This window comes from Diospyros lotus, chromosome 4 (genome assembly GCF_014633365.1).
Source record: "Diospyros lotus cultivar Yz01 chromosome 4, ASM1463336v1, whole genome shotgun sequence".
Lineage (NCBI taxonomy): Eukaryota > Viridiplantae > Streptophyta > Magnoliopsida > Ericales > Ebenaceae > Diospyros > Diospyros lotus.
In genome coordinates, this window is record NC_068341.1 from 22,654,316 (window position 1) to 22,678,075 (window position 23,760).

Genomic DNA, 23,760 nt, shown 5'->3' on the forward strand with positions numbered 1-23,760 from the left:
TTCTACGAGCGAGCTGTGAAAGAGATCAGATGGGAGGAAACTTTTGGCTCAAAGAAGCCCAACAATCAAAAGGATGGAGATGGGAGCAATAACCAGGGCAAGAAACGGGGCAATGACGACCATGATAAAGGAGGCCAGGGCCGAAATCCTAATGATCAGGTCGCTAAAAATGTAAGGTATGAGCAAAGAAGTGAGCGATCTTTACACCAAGGTCACTATGAGCACTATAGTGTTATGTCAGACATGCAAGATAGGATTTTTGCTGCCAAAAAGGGAAAGAAAAACTTTGGTAGGCCTAATCCCATACGAACTCCCAATAGATTCAGGAACAAAGATAAGTTATGTGCCTACCACAACGAGGTAGGACACAACACCTTCGAATGTTGGGCATTAAAGAATGCAATTGAAGAACTGATCAGGAAAGGTCGCTTGCATGATTATGTGGTGCGGCCAAGGGACCAATAACCCCAATGTCTAGTGCAACCAAAGCCTCGTTAGGCTCTTGAGCAGGACCAATCACCCACGATAAGAACTATCTTCACAATTCATGGTGGGCCTCATATCGCAGAAGCCTCTAATAGGTCGCACGAGCGCTACATTCGAGAGGCCAACCACCTTCTACTCGTCGGGTATAGCGAACAGGGAACGCCATCAAAGAAATCCAGAATAACCCCTAGTGACATCATTTTTACAAAAGAAGATACAAGATAGGTGCATTGGCCCCGCAACGATACTCTTGTGGTCCGAGCTCGAATTGGGAACGTTGAAGTGCGAAGAATTATAATAGATACAGGAAGCTCAATGAATGTAATGTACATGGGATGCTTCGACCAAATGGGCTTGGGGTCGGGACAATTAATGGCCTCCCCCGATCCGCTATATGGTTCATTAGAGATGCGGTGACCCCGACAGGACGCATCAGGCTCTCGCTTACGATTGGGGACTCAGACCACCAGGCTACTGTAATGACGGACTTTTTGATCATTGATTTCCCTTTGGCATACAACATTGTCATGGGAAGGCCAGCGATGACGATCTGAATCTGGTCATCTCAACCAAAGCTTTGACAATCAAATTCCCAACCCCCAACAGGACTGGGTGCATGAAAGGCGAGCAATATTCAGCAAGACGTTGCTATGAAGAGGCGTTAAAAATGGGATTCAAATGAAAGAAAGTCAATATCGTCTCAATAGGTGGCTCATGGGGTGTAAGTGAGGAAGAAGTAAGCTACGACCTGGATCCACGTGAGGTAGATTGTGACCGAGCTCTCGGCCAGATAGGCGATCTCAAAGATGTTGTGGTCAACAATACCGATAATGAGAGATGTCTCAAGCTAGGCAAGGACCTTGCCCTAGAAGTAAAGGCCCAACTAACTGAGTTCCTGAAAGCAAATCTCGACGTGTTCTCCTGTAACCATAAGGACATGGTGGGAATAGATCTGAATGTGATGTTGCACTGACTCAATATAAACTCGAGCTACAGGCCTGTTCGCCAAAAGAGAAGGCCCATGACTGCAGAGCATTATGCAACCTTAAAAGAATGAGTAGACAAGTTGTTAGCCAACGAGTTTATTAAAGAAGCTCATTACCCGGTCTGGGTAGCCAATTCAGTACTAGTAAAGAAGAAGAACGAGAAGTGGAGAACTTGCGTTAACTTCACAGATTTGAATAAGGCGTGCCCAAAGAATAGTTTCCCTCTACCAAGGATAGACCAGCTCGTGAACACGACGGTTGGTCACCCAACGGCTGATCACCAGCTCCTCAATTTTATAGACGCTTATTCAGGGTATAACCAGATTCTTATAAAACCCGAAGATGAGGAGCACACCTCGTTTGTCACATATTGAGGGCTATATTGTTACAAAGTGATGCCTTTTGGGCTGAAGAATGTTGGGGCGACCTATCAACGTCTGGTTAATATGATGTTTGAAAACTTGATTGGGAAAACCATGGAATTATATATAGATGATATGTTGGTGAAGTCTAAGCGGACTGACGACCATGTTCATGACCTGGACAAGATGTTCCAGATCTTGAGAAAATATCATATGAGACTGAACCTGCTCAATTGCATATTTGGCGTTGTTTCTGGAAAGTTCTTGGGCTTCATGGTGAACGAAAGAGGGATTGAAGCCAATCCGGAAAAGATGTGCTCTATTTGACATGAAGTCGCCATTTAAGATAAAAGAGGTGTAGAGTCTCAACGGGCCCTCAGCAGGTTTGTCTCCAAGGCCTTCGATAAATGTATTCCATTCTTTAATACTTTGAAGTAGGCCAAAAATTTCTAGTGGACGGAAGAATGCGAGGGTGCCTTTTAGCAGCTGAAAGAGTATATGGGATAGGCCCCACTTATGTCCAAGCCAAAGGAAAGAGAGAGGTTGATCGTCTACTTGAGGGTGTCCCAAAATGCTATCAGTGCGGCACTAATGCGAGAAGAAAATATGGTACAATACCTTGTGTACTACGTAAGCCACAAACTGTTAAACAGGGAAACCAGATATACCCCGATGGAAAAGCTCGTCTACTGCTTAGTGTTGGTATCAAGAAAGCTGCACCATTATTTCCAAGCCCATCAAATTGATGTGTTGACTAAATACTCACTGAAGCAAGTCCTGCAAAAGATGGACTCATTCGGCCGATTACTCAAGTAGGCCATCGAGCTCACTCAATTCGACATAGAGTACAAATCGAGGTCGACCATAAAAGGACAGGTGCTAGCAGATTTTATTGCAAAATTCGCAAGACCAACAGAAGAAGAGATCGAGTCTTCAGAAAGTCCATCTTGGGAGTTATATGTGAACGGATCTTCCAGCAAACATGGGGCTGGAGCTGGAGTTTTGCTAATAAGCTCAGAAGGGCAAAAAATTTCGTACGCGTTGAGATTCGATTTTAAAGCAACTAATAATGAAGTAGAGTATTGAGGCGCTATTGGCAGGATTATGCCTGGAGAGAGAGGTGAAGGCAGAGCGACTGACGGTCTTCAATGATTCTCAACTTGTGGTATGTCAAATACGAGGTGAATACCAGGCGAAGGGCTCGAAGATAGTGGCATATCTTCAGAAAGTTCGGGACTTAATGTGCACCTTTGAGAGGTGCGAGGTGAGCCAGGTGCCAAGGAAACAAAATTCACACACCGACGCTCTAGCTCGTCTGGCATCAGCTTGAGATGCGGATTCCTTAGAAGCCATTCCAGTAGAGTTCCTGGTAGCACCAAGCATGGAGGATCAAGTCTAAGTTTTAGCGATCACAGTGGCCCCAGATTCGTGGATGAAGCCCATTATTGACTACCTACAGGAGGAAAAGTTACCATATGACATAACAGAGGCGCATCGTGTGCGAGCTCGGGCTGCCAGATATTACCTTCATGATGATATGCTCTACAAAAGGGGATTCACTGCCCCATTGTTAAGATGTCTCGATGACCCTGATTGCCAAGTGGTACTCAAGGAAATCCATGCAAGTCACTGTGGAAACCATGTTAGGGGTTATCTTTAGCTCAAAAAGCACTTTGCCAATGTTTCTATTGGCCTACAATGAAGTAAGATGCTATGAACCTAGTAAAGAGATGTGACACATGCCAAAGGTTCGCAAAGATCCCAAGAGCCCCACCAGCCTATTTGCAGCAGATGAGCAGCCCGTAGCCTTTTACCATTTGGGGCATGGATTTAATTGGCCCACTCCCAATAGCTCGCGACGGATGCAAGCATGCTATAGCAGCGGTTGATTACTTCACTAAGTGAGCGAAAGCTAAGAAGCTCGCACTAATATCCACGACCAAGGTATAAAGGTTTGTCTGAAGTAATATCATTTGTAGATTCGGAGTTCCCCAATAGATAATCACGGACAATGAGACCTAGTTCACCAGCGAGCAGTTCATCTAGTTCTGCGAATCGCTAGGGATCCAGAAGAGCTTCTCGGCTGTGGATCATCCTTAAACTAATGGTCAAGTTAAAGCTATCAACAAAATAATCAAGCAGATCTTGAAAACGAAGCTGGAAGCTAGGAAGAGAGCCTGGGTAAACGAACTACAAACGGTGCTCTGGACCTATCGAACAACAGCTCGGACTACCAGAGGAGAAACTCATTTCTTTATGGTCTACGGGTTCGAGGCGATAATCCTTGCGGATAATGAAGCAATCAGTCAACGAAAAGCCACCTTCAACCCTGGTGACAATAACCAGCTATTGGCAACAAACCTTGATTTACTTGAGGAGGCAAGGGAACTAGCTCGCATGAGGGTGGCTATCTATCAACAACGAATCGCAAGGTATTACAATCGAAAGGTTAGAGTTCGGTGCTATAATTTCGGTGACCTCGTGCTGCGCCTTATTCTTCCTGAAGCTTGCAAGGCCAGCGACGGGGCACTAGGCTCGAACTGGGAAGGCCCTTATGTTATCAAAGAAAACTTGGGCAATTGAGCATATCACTTAACAGATATGAACGAAGCTATTCTACCACGAGCTTGGAACGCGGAGCATCTTAGACCATATTTTCGATAAGCAACATCTTTTCTTTGCATGATATTTGATTGATGTTCCGTTTACGCTGGGATTATTCTGTTATGGAATTGAACTCATAATTGTTGTTGAATCTTATTATTTCCACTTTTCACTAAATTTAAGAGGCATGAAATAATCCTAATTCAGGGTTAAAAGGCTATGGTTTACAAGCTAGGGCCCATTCAACTTGGCCTACGTGCCATGGTTTGTGGCTTATCTGAGCATTCATCTTAACCTTGGCCCTAGGCCATGGTCGGCGAAGTAGAGCCCATTCATCTTGACCGCAGTGTCATGGTTTGGGGCCTGTTAAGCCACCACTTCAACTAAAAAATTATGAGTCATGGTTCGGGGTCCTCTCATCTTGATAGAAGTCATGGATTGCGACCTACCTGGGTGTTCATCTTGACCTCGCTAAGCCTCTAAAAGTCATGGTGCGTTAGTTGGGATGGAATTACGATCCACTTGGACGTATAACTTGACGGCAAAATGCGATTTAATCTAGCGTTCATCGAGCTACCGTATGTTAGCTTAGATTTGATCTCATGATCATGACCTATTGGACATACGGCTCGAACTGATGAAATCTTACTTAACATATTATTCGAAGTTGTTTAGTTTTGAGATTTATTAGTTGCGAGCTAAATGCGCTCTTTGAATTAACTAAAGTTAAACTCATACACGATCTTTGTGCTTACAACAAATGAAAAAGCAACAAAAATTTGACTGAATGAGAAAAGTATATTGATTTCAAAATCCAAGTACAAAAAAAAAAGCAAGAAAAGGAAAAAATCCTAATGGCCTGGAGAAGTCAAGCTTGGAGCAGCTGCATCTTGGGGAGATGGATTGCTGGCATCTTCGGCAGAGAGGTCGACCACGATCTGATCAGGTTCGGGTTCAGTCACAACAACTCTAGAGTTCACGGCATTGACAACATATTTCTTCACCGCCTCCACCGCTTCGTCGACGAAGCAAGAAAAGTTGAGGTCTGGGTGCGTTTTCCATAAAGTGAAAACAAACGCACTGCAAATGTCAAACTCAACCTCCTTGCGTTCCTTCATGACCCGAACCTCGACATTGACTTTCAGTTGCTCGACCTCTTGTTCCGCCGCCTCAGCTCTCTTCTGGGCCTACTCCAAGTCACCTCGCGTTGCAGCCAGCCCTGCCTCAACCTTATTCTCTTCGTAGTTGCCTCGGAGAAGGCTGAATCATACATCTGCTTCTCGCGGTACAGCTCGTCTTCGGCCTCCTTCTTAGCTCTCTTGGCCTCTACTACTCGGTGTTCCAAGCCCTCAACTTTACTCCGATATTTCTTGGACTTATTTGTCAAAAAGGCTAGACTCTCATCCAGCTTTTTCTTGTCCTTCCTGAGCACCCCGATGATGGCTCGAGCTGCTCTTTTTCCTTGACGGCTCAGGCTCTCTCTTCCTTTTGCTTGAAGACACTCACAGAAGCTTGTGAAACTTGGAAGGTCAGTACATGAAAAGGAGATGAAGCAAGAAATACGAAATCGAACAAAAAATCTTACCAAAAGACTGTGGTGAGCGACGTAATCGCATAGCACATCACTCGACACCTCCTTCTTATCTAGAGCCTTGGCGTAGTTACCAAGGACCCTATCCAAGCTATCAAGAAGAGGAGCAAAGTACGTCCTATCGGGCACGACCTTAGATGGGCTTGGCTGGTCAGAAGCAGCTGTTTTCTTCCTTCTATATACCTGAGCCTACTGAATGGCTTGCGAAGCCGGGGGAACCTTTCTTTTGCTCCCAGCACCAGGAGCCTTCTCACAAATCACCGGCTTACCGCGACTCGTTGCAACTATGGCCGTCGTATGCTACGAGGAGGTGCCTACGGGAGTAGGATTTGAAAAACCCGTGGCAGTCGGTGCGGGGTCAGGACCGGGTAGAGTGCAGAGGTCGCGACTCTCGTTAACCGCCTCTGTGCAAGCTTCCACCATTTGGATTTTGGCAGGAGAAGAAGTTACACGGACGACCTCGGGTAAGCTTGAGATCTCAGAAGAGCTGGGTCTCTTGAGCTGAAGTTTCATTGCTTCTGATGATGAAGGCAAAGCCCTAACCATGACTTCTCTATGAGCACCACTCTCCCTGGCTGAATTCCCGCTGAAGTTGGCTACATCGAAGGCCAACCTTATCTCCTTCTAGCCTCGAACTCCTATATCCTTCTTCCTGATATCTTTGATGCTAAGAGAGGGAGTGAGCTGGTGGTCGTGGAGCAAACAATCAGAGAGCTCGCAGTCGTCCTCGTCTGTTTTTGCTTCAGAGGCAGTTTGAAGTTCTTGAGCCTTGAAAATAGTCAGCTCGGCCTTCCCACCAACGACGCCTGCAAAATCAAAAAAAGACTCATAAATAAGGAATGGTAACGAAAACCACACGGTATTACAAGCACGAGCTAAAGGATTACTTACTCGGTGCAAGGACAAAGCTAAAATTATTAAGGTCATGGAGCGAGGAGCAGGAGATGTAGAACTACTGGGATTTGTAGTCCCCTACATTGGACTTGCCTTTAGCCTTCCCTTGAGGCAAGAGCTTCTTGCAGTCAGAGAAACCAGCTACCACATGTAGTATAGCCCGTCCTTGGTACATTTGAAAGAATAAAGGTACCTAAGGATTTTGGGAGTTGGAAAGGCAAGTTTATTCTTATTGAAAAGAAGGGCGATGAAGGTTAGCTGGGCATAAGAGTTAGGAGTTAATTGGAAATGTGAGAGTTTCAGGTTGTTCAGAATGGTTATGAGATAAGAATGGAATGGAAACCTGATGTGCCTAAAATGCAATGGCAAGTGCACCAGTCGATCAAGTAATAAAGTGAATGAGTGACGTATCGTTCCCACAGGGACTGCCGAAATAAGTATCGAAATAGAGCAATCCTATCCTTTATCTAGAAAAATCGAATTAGAGATAATATTAACTAAAGATAAAATAAAGCAAGAAGAATACGACGTATTGGAAATAGCAAAATAAAGAGAAATCAGATAGATTAAAATAGAGAGATAAGATAGCTAAGGAATTCGATTCACCTACGAGAATGTTGTAATTCTTACCAAATAAATTAATTAGATGGATTTTACTTACATATGACGGCGAGATTTCATAACTTTTTTATTATCCTTTGGTCCAGGTATAACAAAACTATCGCTAATCCCTAATTCTACACTTGGTCTATGTAAAATCAATTAATTAACGACGCATTAAGTTTTGTGAAATTCACTAACTCAAATTACTAATTCAAGCAAATTCAAGTTATCGCAAAGATGAATATTCATACTTGGTCCGTTTCAATATCCAATCTAAGTTATGTGATATGCAAAGCTTAACATAGAATTACTTGGTCTATATCATCTATATTTGTAAAATTATTTAACAGGTGATCAGGCTGTCAAAGTAGTAATAGCCATATCACATATCATATAAAATAAACATAAATCAAATTAATCGACAATAGTGTCAATCATAACATTATCTTGTGGCTATCTTCTTACCTTAGCTAACAAGAAATTCAACCAACCATAATAATAGAAATCATCATAATTAAATTCCAGAAAAACATAATTAAAATTGAAGAATTAATTTCAAAACAAAAGAATTAACAATCAAATAAATTAATTCAAAATTCTTCTCCCAAAATAGTGATCTCCATGGCTGCGTGTTTCCGTCTCGCTTCCTTCTCTCCGTCCGCTGTATCAAGCTTCTCCAATTTCTCTTTGTTCTACCGCGTCCATTTTCCTCCAAATTCTGCCTTCTTCATTCCTTCGTGCGCCGCCTAGCTTCCAAAATCCCCTGCTGTGCGCCTCTGCCCAAAACTCCCATTCCTTTCATCACATCATTATATATATATATATATATATAAATGCATGTGCAACTCCATCCTAACCCACACATTCACGCCACTTTCATGTGCAACTCCATCCTAACCCACACATTCACGCCACTTTCATTCATAAATTAATATATATATATATATATATATCACACAAACAAAGCCCACACAAAGACCATGTTCACGTTACTTTATATAATATATATATATAAATAGTATAATATATAATAAAAAATATAATATTTAATAAACTCTTAATTATATTAATTTTAATTATATTATAATACTAATTTTTTATAATATTTTTATTTATATTTTTTTATTTTTTAACCCAAACACCAACTAGTATTCTTGTAAAATAACAAAAAATATTAAAAATTAAATATATATAAAGAAAACTCAAAATACTAGACAATTTTTTATCAAACACATATAAAATACTAGAAATACTATTTAATTATGACCAACAAATGTGAATAGATTCTCACATCAAAACCTAAGTTTGAACTCTAGGTGTTGAGGGCTGACGGCCACGAACCCTATTGGAGAAAAGGCTGTGTGGTCACCGGGAGATGACGCCATGACTCATGTGCCGCCAGAAAGGCGGTACTCTGAAGCACATGACTTCAGCTTGCTGACCGTCAGCTTCAAAGGATAACACTTGAAGACCTCGCGAGTTGCGTGTTCCTCGGCAGTTTGCTGGGTGATTGCGGGATCGATACGTACACCGATGAACTCTCTCAACGACCTCAGAGTCGGATGAGACCACGTCCTGTACAATCAGGGCAAACATCCCTCCGCTATGCTTTGAAGAGCTAGAAGATTCATCGCCTTCTACCCTGTGGTTGTGGCGCTTCTGACCTGATGTGGACATCTACGATGGAAAGATAAAAAGAAAAAAGTATCAGGTCGCTGAGAACAAACCGGTCCTCGCGAACCGAAGTTCCTAGGAATACTTCCTAGCTATCAAGTCTTGCGCTTCGCAATAGGGTATGACTCAAAACAGAGGGGATTGAGTTTCTAACCTGATTAAATCTCCTAAAATAAATGAAAGCTAACCCTACAAGACACACAGCCATCGCCAGGAGGCGAGGCATGAAAACGGAGTAGATAGAAAGAATGGGAGCAAGAATGAAATAAACTAAAGGACTGCAAGGAACTTACCATTCTTGATTGGTTACTACAAAAGCCGAGGAGAAGAACTAGCAAGAGAGCGACGGAGAAAGGCAAAGAAGCTTCGAAACTATTGGCAATGGAGTCTTGAAGTCGGGAGGAAGAAGAAGGTTACAGAAGTAAGGAATATTTCAAAATGACACAGTAAAAAGGGGGAAAGAAATTTCCTCTCGCTTTTATAGTTTAAGGCACTCCACCGTTAGATGAAAAGACTGACGACCTGCCCTAGATCCAATGATGATACGCCAAAGCATGGGGCCCACGGACACAATGATTAAGTGGTTATGGGAAACATGCGCATTAAATGTGCCTCAGACAAGACATGCGACGTGAAACGACACTATTTGAAATGATTGGGCAAAAGTCCAAAAGGTGAATTGACAGCTTGCATAGCCCAATTCGGTCTGCATACATCAGCTCGTGCTCCGAAAATCGCACAACGAGCTGGGGGGCTAATGTTATGGACATTTTTCGAACCGCCTCGAGCTATTGTATGAACTGTTGTGGGCTAGGAATGGTCCAACGATAAAGCCCAACCTCTTGAAGTCCAATGGGCCCAAGGCCGAAGCTATCTCTGCAAGGTCGCATGATTTCTAAAGTGCGAGCTCTGATTATGATAGCAAGCGAGCTCCGGTGATGGCTCTAGCTCGCTGGTTAACCCGATCATCGAAGACCACGAAACAGAATAACTGAATCTGATGTCTAGTTGTCTTTATTCGTGGAAACCAGTCCCCACATGGTGCGAAACTTTTACTTCTTGTTTTATGGAAATGATGACACATTGTCCCTCACGATTTGGCCCCACTACTTGAAACTTTGTGAAAATTGTAAATACTTCACATTATAAATAGGGGATCAAAAAAATCATTGAAAGAACAGGATGATAAAAAATATATACTGTCACTCTGTAAAAAGGATCAAAAAGCAGTCGTCGACTAGGTTTCATTACGGCCGAACCACCTAAAAATTCATGTGCATTGTCTGGTTAATTGTGCTATTACTTCCACCCTCTCGCTCGGGTCATTCTATTAGCACGAGTCGACGAATCACAATCCACCAAATTTGAACGTCGAGAGGTACGTGTACTAAAATTTTGAGTCCTTATCCCTTATTCTATAATACCAAATTAGGGAGCTAGGTTGCCTACTTCAGCTAAGTGTTGTGGTTAGACTAAGAATAAAAAAAAACTTGCAAGTTCTTATCTCTCAATTTATAAGACCAAATCAAGGAGGATAAGATTCAAGGGTCAATTGTGATCCTAAGTTGCCTACTTTGACTAAGTGTTGGGATCAAGCTAAAAACATTAAAAAAAAAAAAAAAATGAAGTCCTTAACCCTCAATCTATAAGACTAAATTAGGGAGGATAAGATTTAAGGGTCAATTGTGATCCTAGGTTGCCTACTTTGACTAAGTCCTTATCCCTTAGTCGACAAGATTAAATTAGGAGGAACAAAAAAAATGAAAAGAGTCTAAAACCACGCAAAAACAACTAAGAGCAAGATAATACTAGTAAATCTAGGAACCTTCGAAAAAGCGCCCATTAAAAACGATTTCTAAAAAAGCAAATGTATGCTTTAATCTATTTTTTACTTATCTCATAATGTAGTGTTAATCCAACTAGGTGGGCTATCAAATAATTTTGTCAACAAGAAGAAGAATCAAAAGCCCTAATCCGACCTGGTGGGCTGTCAAATTTGTTGCACTCATGGATGCCTTGGGATGTAGAGGATTGCAGATACACTTAAATTGTTTCTTTTTTTCTTTTTTTTTTTCTCATGTAGTCTCTATGAAAGTTCAATTCAACTGTTGATGCATGTTTGGTATTGTTGTGAAATTCTTCTGTCACAAGAATTATTTTTTTTTTTTTTGTAAAAAGTGCTTTTTATTTGCTGCTTCTGCTCCATAGAAGAAGGTTCAAGTTCCTGTGTATCCCCCACAGCAAAAAAATAGCTTTTGTTATCATATATAATCACTTTTTGCTATTGGCCAAACACCATAAAAGACGTACAAAGGCACTTTCATCCATACAGTGCTTTTTGGTGCATCAATGGCATGGCTAAACAGGTTACTAATGCTTTGTTCACCTGGTGTTGCTTTCTTAACGTCTCTCCAACCTCAGAACAAGTTTGTAGTTTTGTACTTTGCCATAGTGCTATTCTAATTACACTGCTTTAAGAATAAATTAGTTTTAGCATGGAAAGAGTTCCATCTTGTTCCTGAGCTTTAAGCCGAGTCATGGTTTGTCAATCACTTTTAACTGGATCTTCTTCATCTTTCAATCACTATTTTTTGCATGTGCAGCAGGATCTGAATCCTCCTATGACATGGGCTGTATAGTCTATAATGCATTTGGCTTATGTTACATTCTCTAGCAACTATTAGTGGGATGATGCTGCTTAACTTGCAATGGTGGTGGAAAGAAAAAGGGAATATGGAGGGAGGGGTAATTCTCTAGCAACTATTAAGGTTCTGAACATTCTACTACCTAACACCATGGTATCTCAAAATTGCAAATTGCAAAAATCACAGAAGAAGGAACGACAATTTATCCGCCCTATGCATTGAAGACTTTCTGGAACTTTTGGGGCGTTTGAGAATCCAACTGCTGGTGCTGAAGGACATTGGTAGTGCCGAAACACATGCAGTGGCAGAGTGTTGCTGAATCTGGAACTTGCCATGAATCATTATCTTTGATTCAATAACATGTGGAATATTTACTTGATGTGTAACTTGAATTACCTACCTGGAGTTCGTATGCTTTGTTCCCATATGATTGGAAGTGACAAGTGATACTGTTAAAACCATCTTTTCTTTTTAATTGGGAAATGGCCTCCTATCTTCTTCTTCTTCTTCTTCTTCTTTTGCTAAAGTAAATTATAAGGGCCCTGTTACCATACTTACTGATTTTGCATTTTTCAGTTTATCCTGGTAAATAAATATCCTTGACAGGTAGGTCGAGTATCAAACTAACTTTTACTGGAACACCTTCTTCCCATCAAATCCATAGTCTATATAAATTTTTATACAGAATTAACACAATTTATGAATGATTATGTATTAAAACATAGAACTCAAATGAAAATAACTTTAGAATAGTTTGTTAATGATTTTATGAAACCGTACAATGAGTCCACAACATGATGCGGATAAAAAATACCAACCAAGCTATGGCAAATCCTATGGGAACACTTCATACATAATTTTTCTAACAATTGTGTGTATCCATATATATATATATCAATGATATGATTTTCATATGTTCTTAGTTAAAGGTGATTTTTTGAGGCCTTCGCGCATTTATTTGTTTATTATAAAGAATGAGATGCAAATTTTTTGTATTTAAATAAATAATTAAAATAAAAAAATAAAGCCCCCAGATATGAAATTAGGTTTCATTTTTTTTATTATCATACTAATAACTAAAATAACAAATACATAATTAACAAATAAGAAACATACCCAATCTTCTTGCAACTATTTTTACACTAATTACACCAAAACTAAATACATACCTAAATCTACTTCCTTCATTTTTCATCACCCATAAATTGAACAAAAAAACAACCCAATACTTACACTATCATACCCTTAACAAACCTACTTTATTTTGTCCTATACTCTTGGAACTTCATTTTTAATTTTATATTTTCTGCTATAATACAACTATAATCTTTCTGAAGCTTCAATAACTTTTCTTTTCTCCTTAAAGCTTTTTCTTCAAAAATCCTGGCTTATTTTTGTATCATTTTCAACTATTTCTATCATGCTATGTTTGGTTCCATTCAACTTATCCAACAAGACTCCATATAATATTTTTTCACGAGCTGTGCGTTCATCATCAATCCATTGAAATCATCTACAATTATCTTCTTGTCCATCAAACCATCCAACAATTAATTTTATTCACATTACTGTTTATACATTTATAAGATAACAAATTACCTTCTAGAACCAACACCTCAAGAATTTCCTTCCAGAATTAGTCTTAGTCCATGATGTGTAGCATCAAATAGATACATCATGCTTACACACAATTATCTGATGCGAATTAAGAGTTAATTGAATCTTCACCCATTTTCAAATTGGAAGTCATAATTCTTGAGATAATAAAATTTTATTTTTAGGAATTATGACTTCCAATTTGAAAATGAGTGAAGCTTCAATTAACTCCTAATTCGCATCAGACAATTGTGTGTAAGCATGGTGTACCTGTTTGGTGCTACACATCATGGACTAAGACTAATCTTGAAAGGAAATTCTTGAAGTGTCAGTTCTAGAAAGTAATTTGTTATCTTATAAATGTATAAGTAGTTGATGTGAATGAAATTAATTGTTAAATGGTTTGATGGACTAGTTGATGATTGTAGATGATTTCAATGGATTGATAATGAACGCACAGCTTGTGAGAAAACATTATGTGGAGTTTTGTTGGATAAGTTGAATGGAACCAAACGTAACATGATGGAAATAGTTAAAAATGAGAGAGTACGACAAGAACAAGTTAGGGTTTTTGAAGAAAAAATTTTAAGGAGAAAGAAAAGTTACTGAAACTTTAGAAATACCATAGCTATATTATGAAATAAAATATAAAATTGAAAATGAAAGCCCGAACAAATAGGACAAAAGAAAGCAAATTTGTTAGGAGTATGATAGTGTTAAAAGAGACAAGGCCTTTGAGAAAACCTCTAGCTTAGGCTTATGTCCACCTCATGTGCCACGTCACCATCTTCCTAAGATGTCACGTGGGTGGGTTTAGGAACCCATGGGTTTCCTAATCATGGTCCAATGTAATAATAACAAGCTTCTGGGCACTCATTCGATGATAAAGAAGTTGGTGTAACTTACAAAACATAAAGCACATGCCATGACTTACATGCGCAAATCCCGTAAAAATGCATGAAGGGGAGACTAGAGACTAGATTCGTGTGCGTCTACGTGCAGAGATGTTAGCACCATTTGTCTCCATGTCGTGCTCCATTTTATCTGCAACAACAGAAAAGAATCACCAGTGTTCCTATCTTGTCAAGAACATATGTCCTAGTAATTATTCCAATCCTTCTGTGGGTCTAGAAAAGAAGAAGTTGAAAATCCCAGAATACATAATGTTCTCAAGCTGAAATAGAATTTTGCCCAAACCATACTACACTCCCATCAGATCAAGTAGAGTTCACAGGTCAGGTAAATGACAAATGCTGCAAATTAACCTGTTTCAGAAACTGGTTCAAGCTATTTAAGTTTTCTCGCATACTAATGCTTGCAATGAATCCTTCTGAAACTGATAAAAAAGGATAAAAATAACAAGTTATTCATGCAACTGCAGATTCAGAACTCGTACATCTAAGTGAATTATGTAGCTGTATGTTGAAATAAGAGATTCCCATATTCCTACGTTCGGAAATGAATACTGAATCTGGTGAATATAATGTTAAACGATAAAAAAAGGGATGATAAATAACAAGAGATAGAAGACACCGGAAAGAAATGTAAATTCAACAGTTTGAAAATCAACCTCCTGATGTTTTCCCGAGTCCCACATACGAATTTCCTTGCAATACCAACTAATCTGCAGTAAGTTATATCTTCTCATAAGCCTCTTCTTTTCCAATATTCAGACTGCTACCTGCATTCACAGGTTTTGCCCTTGAGCAAAAGATGCAATAACTATAACTACTAAAATATTTCTCTGCTTTTTCCTAATACCTTTGGGTCGTCCAACTTTTGGCTTAATGGATTTCTGGCCTTCAGTTATCCAATTGATAGATGGTAGTAGAGCCTTTTGTGAAGGTAACTCAGCAATGAAAAGTAGAGTTTGGGCCCAACCAGCATACTTTCCATATTTTCTGACAAATGCATCAGCTACACGATTGCAAAGTTTAGGCGTCAAGCGGACACCCGCAAGCTCGGGGATGAGGTAACTAGTTGCTATCTTCCACAACCAAGAAATAAGACATTGTAGCATTAGCACTTATTGAGTTTTTATGGGATACTTTAAGTTCTCAAATGTGCCATGAGTAAACAAGCATACATAAACAGAAATATATGTTTTTATCACAATTTGGACATTACAGTATGCAAGTGCAATTATGTTTCCCTTTTGTTGCAATTACCAGCTGTACTGTACTGTTAATAAAAGACAAAGAGGGGATGCTTTCAGCCGGACAGATTGCCATACAGCAAAATGATTATTGGCCCAATGGCAAGAGTTTGTCGAATGTTTAATTGGAAAATATTTTAAGTGCTTCAATCACCAAAAAGGCATGTTCCTGATTCAACTACTTGAAAGGGGTTCAGCAATAAAGAATATAAGATTTTCCACTGCATAATTTGCAGAGTCTATTGAGTTTAAAAGTTCTATTAACTCCTCTTCCATTTTCAACTCATCCAAGAATGAAATGACTACTATCCTACAAAGGATAGAACCCTAATGAAAGATCGTACACAGTGAGAGATCTTAAATCTGAACCTATTAATACCCTTTATGAAACTGAGCTAAAATATCTAAATCAACTCAGCAAAAGCAAAGATCCTCATGGTCAATTTCAGTTAGATTTAAGCTTGATAGTGATAAGCTATTCATAAGATTATCAAATATATGAAACCGAACAAAAGGCAGATTTCCTCAATCAAAATTTACAGGTACTGTTAAATGAAAGAATCATGCTAGATGTACATCATTTTTGTACATCTTGGACTACACAAAGGGGTATTATGACCAAAATATCCCTTGCCTCCATGTGCCTCACGCGCACTTTGGGCTCCACAAAGGTGTACCAATAGCATTTTTCTAAATGAAAACCAAGTTATGTGATAAAAAACAGTTCCTGCCAAATTTCAACTGTTGTTGAGTAAACTTCTGGCCCATGTTCATTCTCTATCCTCATCAAACAACATTTCATGACCTTAAATGAAAAAATTGCCAAGTGGCTGGAATTTTTCTTTACCATACACCAAATAGTTGGATAAACCAGTTCACAAATTGCATCCTGCAGTGTAATTTTTATTTCTGGATAATATGGAATAGAACTTACTGGTGGTTCATTATATTATGAATAAAAGGATGTCTTTGACTAGTAAAAATAACACCTTCAAAACTCACCTGCCACACATGAGTATCAACAGGAATAGCCTGATGCTGATCTAGGGAGAAGAGAGCAATACATGCCGCCACCTTGGGACCAACACCAGGTAGAGTAGAGAGAGAACCAATAACCTCTTGGAGATCCAACTCGCGAAGAGAAGCAAGCCAATTTGCACCCCCACCAGGTTTTGATTGTAAAGCATCTACTGTGCCAATTATGTATTTTGCCCTGCTCACAGCTCAGATCAAATCAAGAACCTATAAGTAAATTAAGACATATTGTCTTTTATTGTTTTCCAAACTAATACATTCTGAAAACTTTGAAAACAATGTTATTTTCAAGTGGTTTTTATTTTCCAGTGATAGTAGTTTTTGGTGCTTTTGTCATTTCCTAAAGCAAGAGATATTTCAACGTTAATTCTCTCAAAAAGTTCCTGGAACCAATTCACCAAACACTCTGCTAGGAAGTATCTGATTTGAAAACCAGAAAACAATGATTGAATAAACAAACAAATTCTTAGAAATCTAACGTATAACAAACATATTTATGTCACAGTTCACCGTAAACATCATAGAAAAGCCTAATAATAAAAAAAAATCATCCATGAATGGATGAAAAGTTCCTTTTTCTTCATGCTTATTCGTACTCCAAACAAAATAATCATAGAAATTTAAACCATATAACAAACATATTAAGCCACACTTCACGATAAAACCATAGTTGTCAAAGGTGCACCTAGAAGCATGAAAGGCGCAAGGCAGACACCTCATGCAGCTTCTACATATAAGTGTATTAAAACCCTATTTCATGTCCATTTTATCATCTCCCACTGGCTGGGATTCTTTGGCAGTGACATTGATTCGCTGGAGAACTAGTCACACATGTGGGCGCATGGCCAGCCCTCTGGTGACCTGTTTTCACATGCAAAGTTGCTGGAGACAGGTGACCACCCTCTTGGTGACCTTTCTCCATTAGCCAGCTGAAATTGTGGTTGTTGGTTGCGTCCCTGTGCATTCTACTGCATTTTTCTTTCTTTTTTCTGATTACTTTTATAATTTAGAAGAAACTAATTGCAAAAAGAAAAACTAATTCTTTGCTGATATTGTTTTTCTCTGTCTGTTTTACTCTAGTTCCTTTTTCTATCACCTAATTTCTGTTGCAATTTAGAAGAAACTAATTACAAAAGAAACAAATTGTTTTGTGTAATTGTTTCACTGTGTGCTCTACTGATTTTTTTCTCTCTTCTAATTTCTTTTACAATTTAAAAAAAAATAATTGTTTTTGCTGTGTGTTCTGCTGTAATTCATTTTCTTCTAATTACAAAAGAAATTAGAAGAAACTAATTGTTTCTTTGTAATTGCATTTGCAGTGAGTTCTTCTGTAAATTATCGTGCAATTGAATGACGCTTCTTTTTCTTTTTCTTCCAGAAAGAGAAGGGGCATCAAAAAAACTTATTTCTTAGAATCCTCAAAATTTTGAATCTTCATTTTGTGGGCAAAACTCTAAACTACTGTCTGAAACATTCAAACTCAAGTTTCTTGTAGAAAGGAATTGTGTATAATTTAGTTTCCATGATTCATTTTACAGATTAAAACTAGAGTTAAATTGTTTGATGTCTTATCAATCAACAATAAAACTAATAAATGATAAACTCCCCAGCTCACAAAATCTCTAAATTTGATAGCCATAGGTTAAACAAAACCAATCAAGCTATAAAATCTTAACCCAAAACACCCTGTGAACAGTACGTGTTGGTTTAACTAAATGCTGTGTCAAAATCAATATGTTCCACACGAAGTAGTGGGAGCCAAAAGCCTTTTCCATATAAGCCAACATCAAATTGAGATGTCTAAAAACCCAAACAAAACATCTTTAGACCATAGCATCAATCATTTTTGCATAGGTTCACTTCTATGAGGTATCAAGTACTATATTGCCTTTGCCATATAAGCGTCAACATCTAATTGAGATGTCTAAAAACCCAAACAAAACATCTTTAGATCATAGCCGAGTCATTATTAGCTGCATTTGTTAACAGAGAAATACAATATTTTGAAACTAGACCAAGTCTTTCCGACCAAAGTAACACAATTGCTGTTCTACATTTAAGACATATCAAGACCAGAATACAATAAATCAAGTATAATCACAGAATCATAAACAGAAGCACAGAAGAGCCTATATTTCTAGCTAGATACGTATGGTACAAGAAGAACTAAAGCAGTTAAAGCAAAAGAATCAATATCTGGGTATCTTGTGAGACTAGAATCCAAGTGCTATTTCCTGTGATCCGTTTCTTTATGACTGTGCAAACAAAAGCCCCTAAAATTTACAGGAAAACAAACTACAACTGTTGTTTTTTGTTCCCTAATAAGACCTAAGGCAATGACGATTTTTTCAAGTGGGTCTTCATAGGCTTCGGCCCGGGATTGAAGGACCCAAGACCGTTACCGTACTTTTTAGGCAGCCCATTTTAGGAGTCGGGCCACAAGTCCACTCCCCATTTTAGAGGAGAAATGGGCCTCAGCCCATTTGTTCAAATGGGGGGTGAAGCCCATTCATGCTTAGCCCATTTTGTTAGCCCACATATAAAAGAGCCTTTTGGCTCTTCTGTTGGGTCTCTATCCACTTTTCGGCCAAGCCCTAGTTTCTCCCTCTCTCTCTCTCTCTCTCTCTCTCTCTCTCGTGTTTCCTATCTTGGCCGATTGCTTCATCGCTTTAGTTCTTGTTCATCCGATAGCGATGAAGGCTCTCTTGCCTTCTGTGGATGCTATTTCCTTTCATGCTTTCAGCCGTCTTTCCTTGTGTGAGAGAGGCGGTTCCTCTGTTATCGCTGGAAGCAGCCTATTTATACAAATCTGGGGATCCTTCTTTGGGGTAAGTCTTTCTCCTTGCTTTAAGCCTTAATCTTGCTGTCTTTGTGACCGATCTACCTACTGTGTGTGTGGCTGTGATCGTTGGAGCGAGAGAGGGTTTACTTTGCTAGTTTGGCCGAGAGGTGTTAGGGCTTTTCTGGGCTTATGGTTTGAGAGTTTCGTTTGTAGCTTGTGGTTCCTATTCGTTGGTGTTATCAAGAGTGGTAACTGATCTTTCATATCTGAGCCTTGAACGATTAAAACAGGGAGTTTGTATTTGCTTACTTTACTTTCTTGTTTTAATCTATATTTTGATTCGTTTATTGCACTAACCCTTTTCTGTTTTGAAGAGACTATTCCGCAACAACAACAATCCAAAACAAAGGTTAGTTAAACAAAAGTAGAGAAAAACCGACCTGTAACCAAAACCTGCGTCTCTAAGCTCTTGCTCTGAAACCTTCGACAACCGATCCAGCGACGGAAATTCATGGAACTCAAACCCTTCAACTGTGCCTAAATGGTTCCCCAACGAAGAAACAAAATCAACCATCCTGGTAATTCTTCCAATATTATTGTTCGACGAACAAAGAAACTGAATTAGGCACTCAAGCGGGTCTTGGCGGAGCACCCGCGCGCCGCCCAAATGGCTGGCTAGCTCCGCGAACCTCGAATCGGAGGCCGAAAACTCCTGCCATAAATCAGCCAAACAAATCCCCACATTGAGAAAATCCAGTAGAGCGAGGCGAGCATCGGCCTCACAGGCCGCGTTGTGGAAGCAGTAAGCAACATCGCCGTTTTGGAGATGCTTGAGGGAAACCAAATGGGAAGCGACGACGCCGGTGTACATTTGGTCGCCGGTTTTTTTCCAGCGGAAGGTCTGGCCAGTGGGGAAGGTGAGGGGCAAGGAGAGCTCCGATTTTCCAAGGTTAAGGGGAACCCATTTGGGCGTTTGAGGATTGAAACGATTAGGGAAGAGAATTTTTCTGGGTTTTTGGGAGGAGAGTGTGAGGGGTTTGGGATGGAGGGTTCTCTGGGAGATTTGTGGGGTTGGAGGGGTGGAAGGTGTGGGCGGCACGGCGGTGGTTGCGGTGGCGATTGAGGTGGATTTTCTCTTCATAATTGGTGATGTTCTCAGTGATTGCATATGGAACTTGTTGAGAATAGAGAGTAGAAGAAGAAGACGACGACGACGACTACGACTACGACTTAACCAATATAAAAGTTATATATATATATATTTTACGGTTTTCAACAATTATTACACTTTTATACCTACAAGACAACTGCTGCTCTTAAAAGATTTAAAATTATTTTGAGCAAATATCGACGATAAGTCTGAACATTTAACACTCATACATATATTAGCATCAAAATTAATATTAATTCTACTTATATTAATGTCAATATAAATAATAAAAAAAAATACAATTAATACACCTTTATGTATACCTTAGACTATACAAAGGTGCACCAATGACAAAAAAAATCTCTCGTGAGGCACATAAAGACGCGTGAGGCATATAGAGTTTGAGTATTTTGGTCATAATATCTCTTTATATAGCCTAAAATGTACAAAAATGATGTACATGTAGCATGATTCATAATAAAAATATAAATTTTGAAATTCATTAATAATAAAAATTTTATAATATAGAAATATCAATAATATTAGTATTGTGAACAGTAAAAATATAAATAAATACCAAAGTTGACTAATAATAAATAATATTATATATATAACTAAAACATTATAATTTTAACTTGACTAATAATATTAAATTAATAATATCAATAGTGTAAGCAAATAAATTTTTGATGATCTACAAAACTCATCATTCTCTTAAATTAGAAATATTTTTATTACGGCGTTATGCGATGATTAATTTAAAACAAAAATTTTTAAAAAAATAAATTTTATCAATATTATCTTTGTATGGTCGACCAATCTAAGTAGTAAGTGTTTTTGAATGATTAACAAGATGTTTCGTTATCTAGTCAACCAAAGATAGTTGAATGGTTGACCAATTCTAAGTCGTGAATATTAATGTTTGTTTTCACTTCAATGACCATTGCATAAATATGATTGATTAAATAATATGTAATGGTTGGCTAAATGATCCCATAATAAAAAAACACTTGATTCCTTTTCATATCTAGTCGACCAATTAAATGTTATTTATGGCTTGTTTGCCACCTATTCTAGTTTCAGCTAAATGGAAGTGTTAGTCGACCAAATGTCTCAAATACAGATTGTAACCCTTTGGCATAGTTGTTGATGTTAATTCTTTAATATTAGATTTTGATGACATCTAGTATAAGTGTTGGGCCTGATGATATAATCTTGTTTGTTATTTATATAGTCATATATGTTAAATATAAATACCACAATATATATATTAAATTTACATATTATATAAAACACTGATATCTACAAGAAAAAGAAATACCTCTAAGCTCCATAACAGTAATGAAGAATCTTGTTTGCAATGCCCAGCACAAATGCACTGCACCAAACCAGATCTTCCTCTTCTTCTCTACTATTATGCCTTAGCCTTTTCTTAATGGGAAGAAAATGGTGTAGTAGATTGATTAGAGAGAAGAGGGGACCTAGCCATATATATATATAGAGCTAATAGGGTTTTACCCATCACAAAACCCTATTGGGCCTACACTTATTCCACAAATCAAATATATATATAAATAGGCATAAGCCCAATAAGGTGCACCAAGCCCAATGTCCAATTATGATCACATATAATTCATTTGGGCCTCCAGGCATTGTTAAGCTATAGCCCAACTGGTTTTTTCTTAAAAAAACAAAATCCAATTAATATTGTACACATAATAGAAAAATTCTAACAATATATTCATTCATATCTCTTCACTTATATATGAACGAGTCCTTAGATATTCTGAGAATATTATTCTTAAATTATTAAAAATATATGACAAAAATCTATAATACATGATTTCTTAAAGTTATTCTTAATCCTAAGATCTCTAAAAAGGGGACTATGACTAATCGATTATGCTAGCGTTATGCCTTAGAGCAATAAAAAAATCTATGAAAAACACTATTTTATTTACACGAACTCAATTCTAATTTGGCATTCTTTATCAATGAGTCTTCTTTAAATACATATTTGTACGCTTTTTTGATAAAGTCCCTAGAGCAAATGCAGTATAGAGAAAATCAAAAGTGTTTATGATGGTGAGTTTCTTATTATACAATGCAATACTCTAAAATATCCCTAGTCATAATACTTTCAAGGTGGGACATTAATAGTATGGATTGTCTAGCACATGTTATGTTATTTTCTTATGAAGAAAGTAACTACACTCACAAGTTAAAGTGTGGTGACACTAGCACAAACACGTGGATGTTGGTTTTTTTTTATTAAGTCATCTGGATACTTGTTAGGGAACAGTTCATTGGATGGACCTGCCAAGATAATTCTATATGGAGTATAGCTTGTGTGTTTATGGAACATCTCACATAACGGTGGTATAAGTGATCCTTAGACTTGAAATCACCATAGTATCTTGTATATGGATTGTTATACTTTGATGTTATTTTTAATTGCTCCAGCCATAGGTCGCTCAAACGATAGTACTTGAGTATAGCATGAAACATAGGGAAGTAGGTGAGTGGTCAACATGGGATTCATCACTCTTGGCTATAAGAGAAAGTATATCCTATGGGCACTTGACAAATTGGTAACTTGAAATTCCCTAGCCAAGGTGGAAAGGAAATTTGAAAGGAGTTGATCAATTAGAGTTGATCAATTCGGTGTTAAGAAAAACTATCATTAAGCAAATATAGTGTTCACATTAATTCCTTACTGTATGCTTAATGGAGATGTAGTATAATGAAAGGATTGAATTATACGATAACCGTTTATGGAAAGGTCTTGTCAAATCAACTGACATTCTTACCAATTGAGTGGTTATGACACATTACTATATGTCAATCATGATCTATAAGTATAAATTGATTAATTGGAGAAATAATGATAAATTAAAGTGATTAATTTATCAAATCCTAATTTTAATTAGGATTGTATTTTATACTTATTGCTAGGCAAGGACCTAATTAATGAGTCCCATACAAAAGGAAATTTAGCGACAAATTAAATCGGATTTTTAAGTGGAAACTTAATTTATTTAAATATGAGATATTTAAATAAAGGTAAAAATTATTATTTAAATATGTGATACTTAAATAAATACAGCTAGTGATGTAAATTAAATACATCACAAAGGGTATTTAAGTCAAAAGGGTGAATTAATCTTAATTAGGTTAGGATTGTGACTTAACCCTAG

General features: G+C 38.2%; 1 protein-coding gene across 1 annotated transcript; it reads right to left on the minus strand.

Annotated features, from left to right (window-relative positions):
- Positions 1-15,011: 15,011 nt before the first annotated feature.
- Positions 15,012-20,625, minus strand: LOC127798730 (N-glycosylase/DNA lyase OGG1). The gene is made up of 4 exons (XM_052332294.1): positions 19,854-20,625; positions 16,599-16,809; positions 15,203-15,428; positions 15,012-15,122 (listed from the first exon to the last, which is right to left on the minus strand). The coding sequence occupies exons 1-4, from the start codon at positions 20,579-20,581 to the stop codon at positions 15,076-15,078; spliced, it is 1,212 nt and encodes a 403-aa protein (XP_052188254.1). The 5' UTR covers positions 20,582-20,625; the 3' UTR covers positions 15,012-15,075.
- Positions 20,626-23,760: the final 3,135 nt, after the last annotated feature.

Excerpts from the sequence above, each read along its gene's own strand:
- LOC127798730 (XM_052332294.1), bottom strand. The coding sequence starts at position 20,581 with ATGCAATCACTGAGAACATCACCAATTATGAAGAGAAAATCCACCTCA. Across the intron at positions 16,810-19,853 it reads GACGCAGGTTTTGGTTACAG|GGCAAAATACATAATTGGCA; the intron begins GTCGGTTTTTCT and ends AGCTGTGAGCAG. Across the intron at positions 15,123-15,202 it reads AAAAGTTGGACGACCCAAAG|GTAGCAGTCTGAATATTGGA; the intron begins GTATTAGGAAAA and ends CTGTGAATGCAG.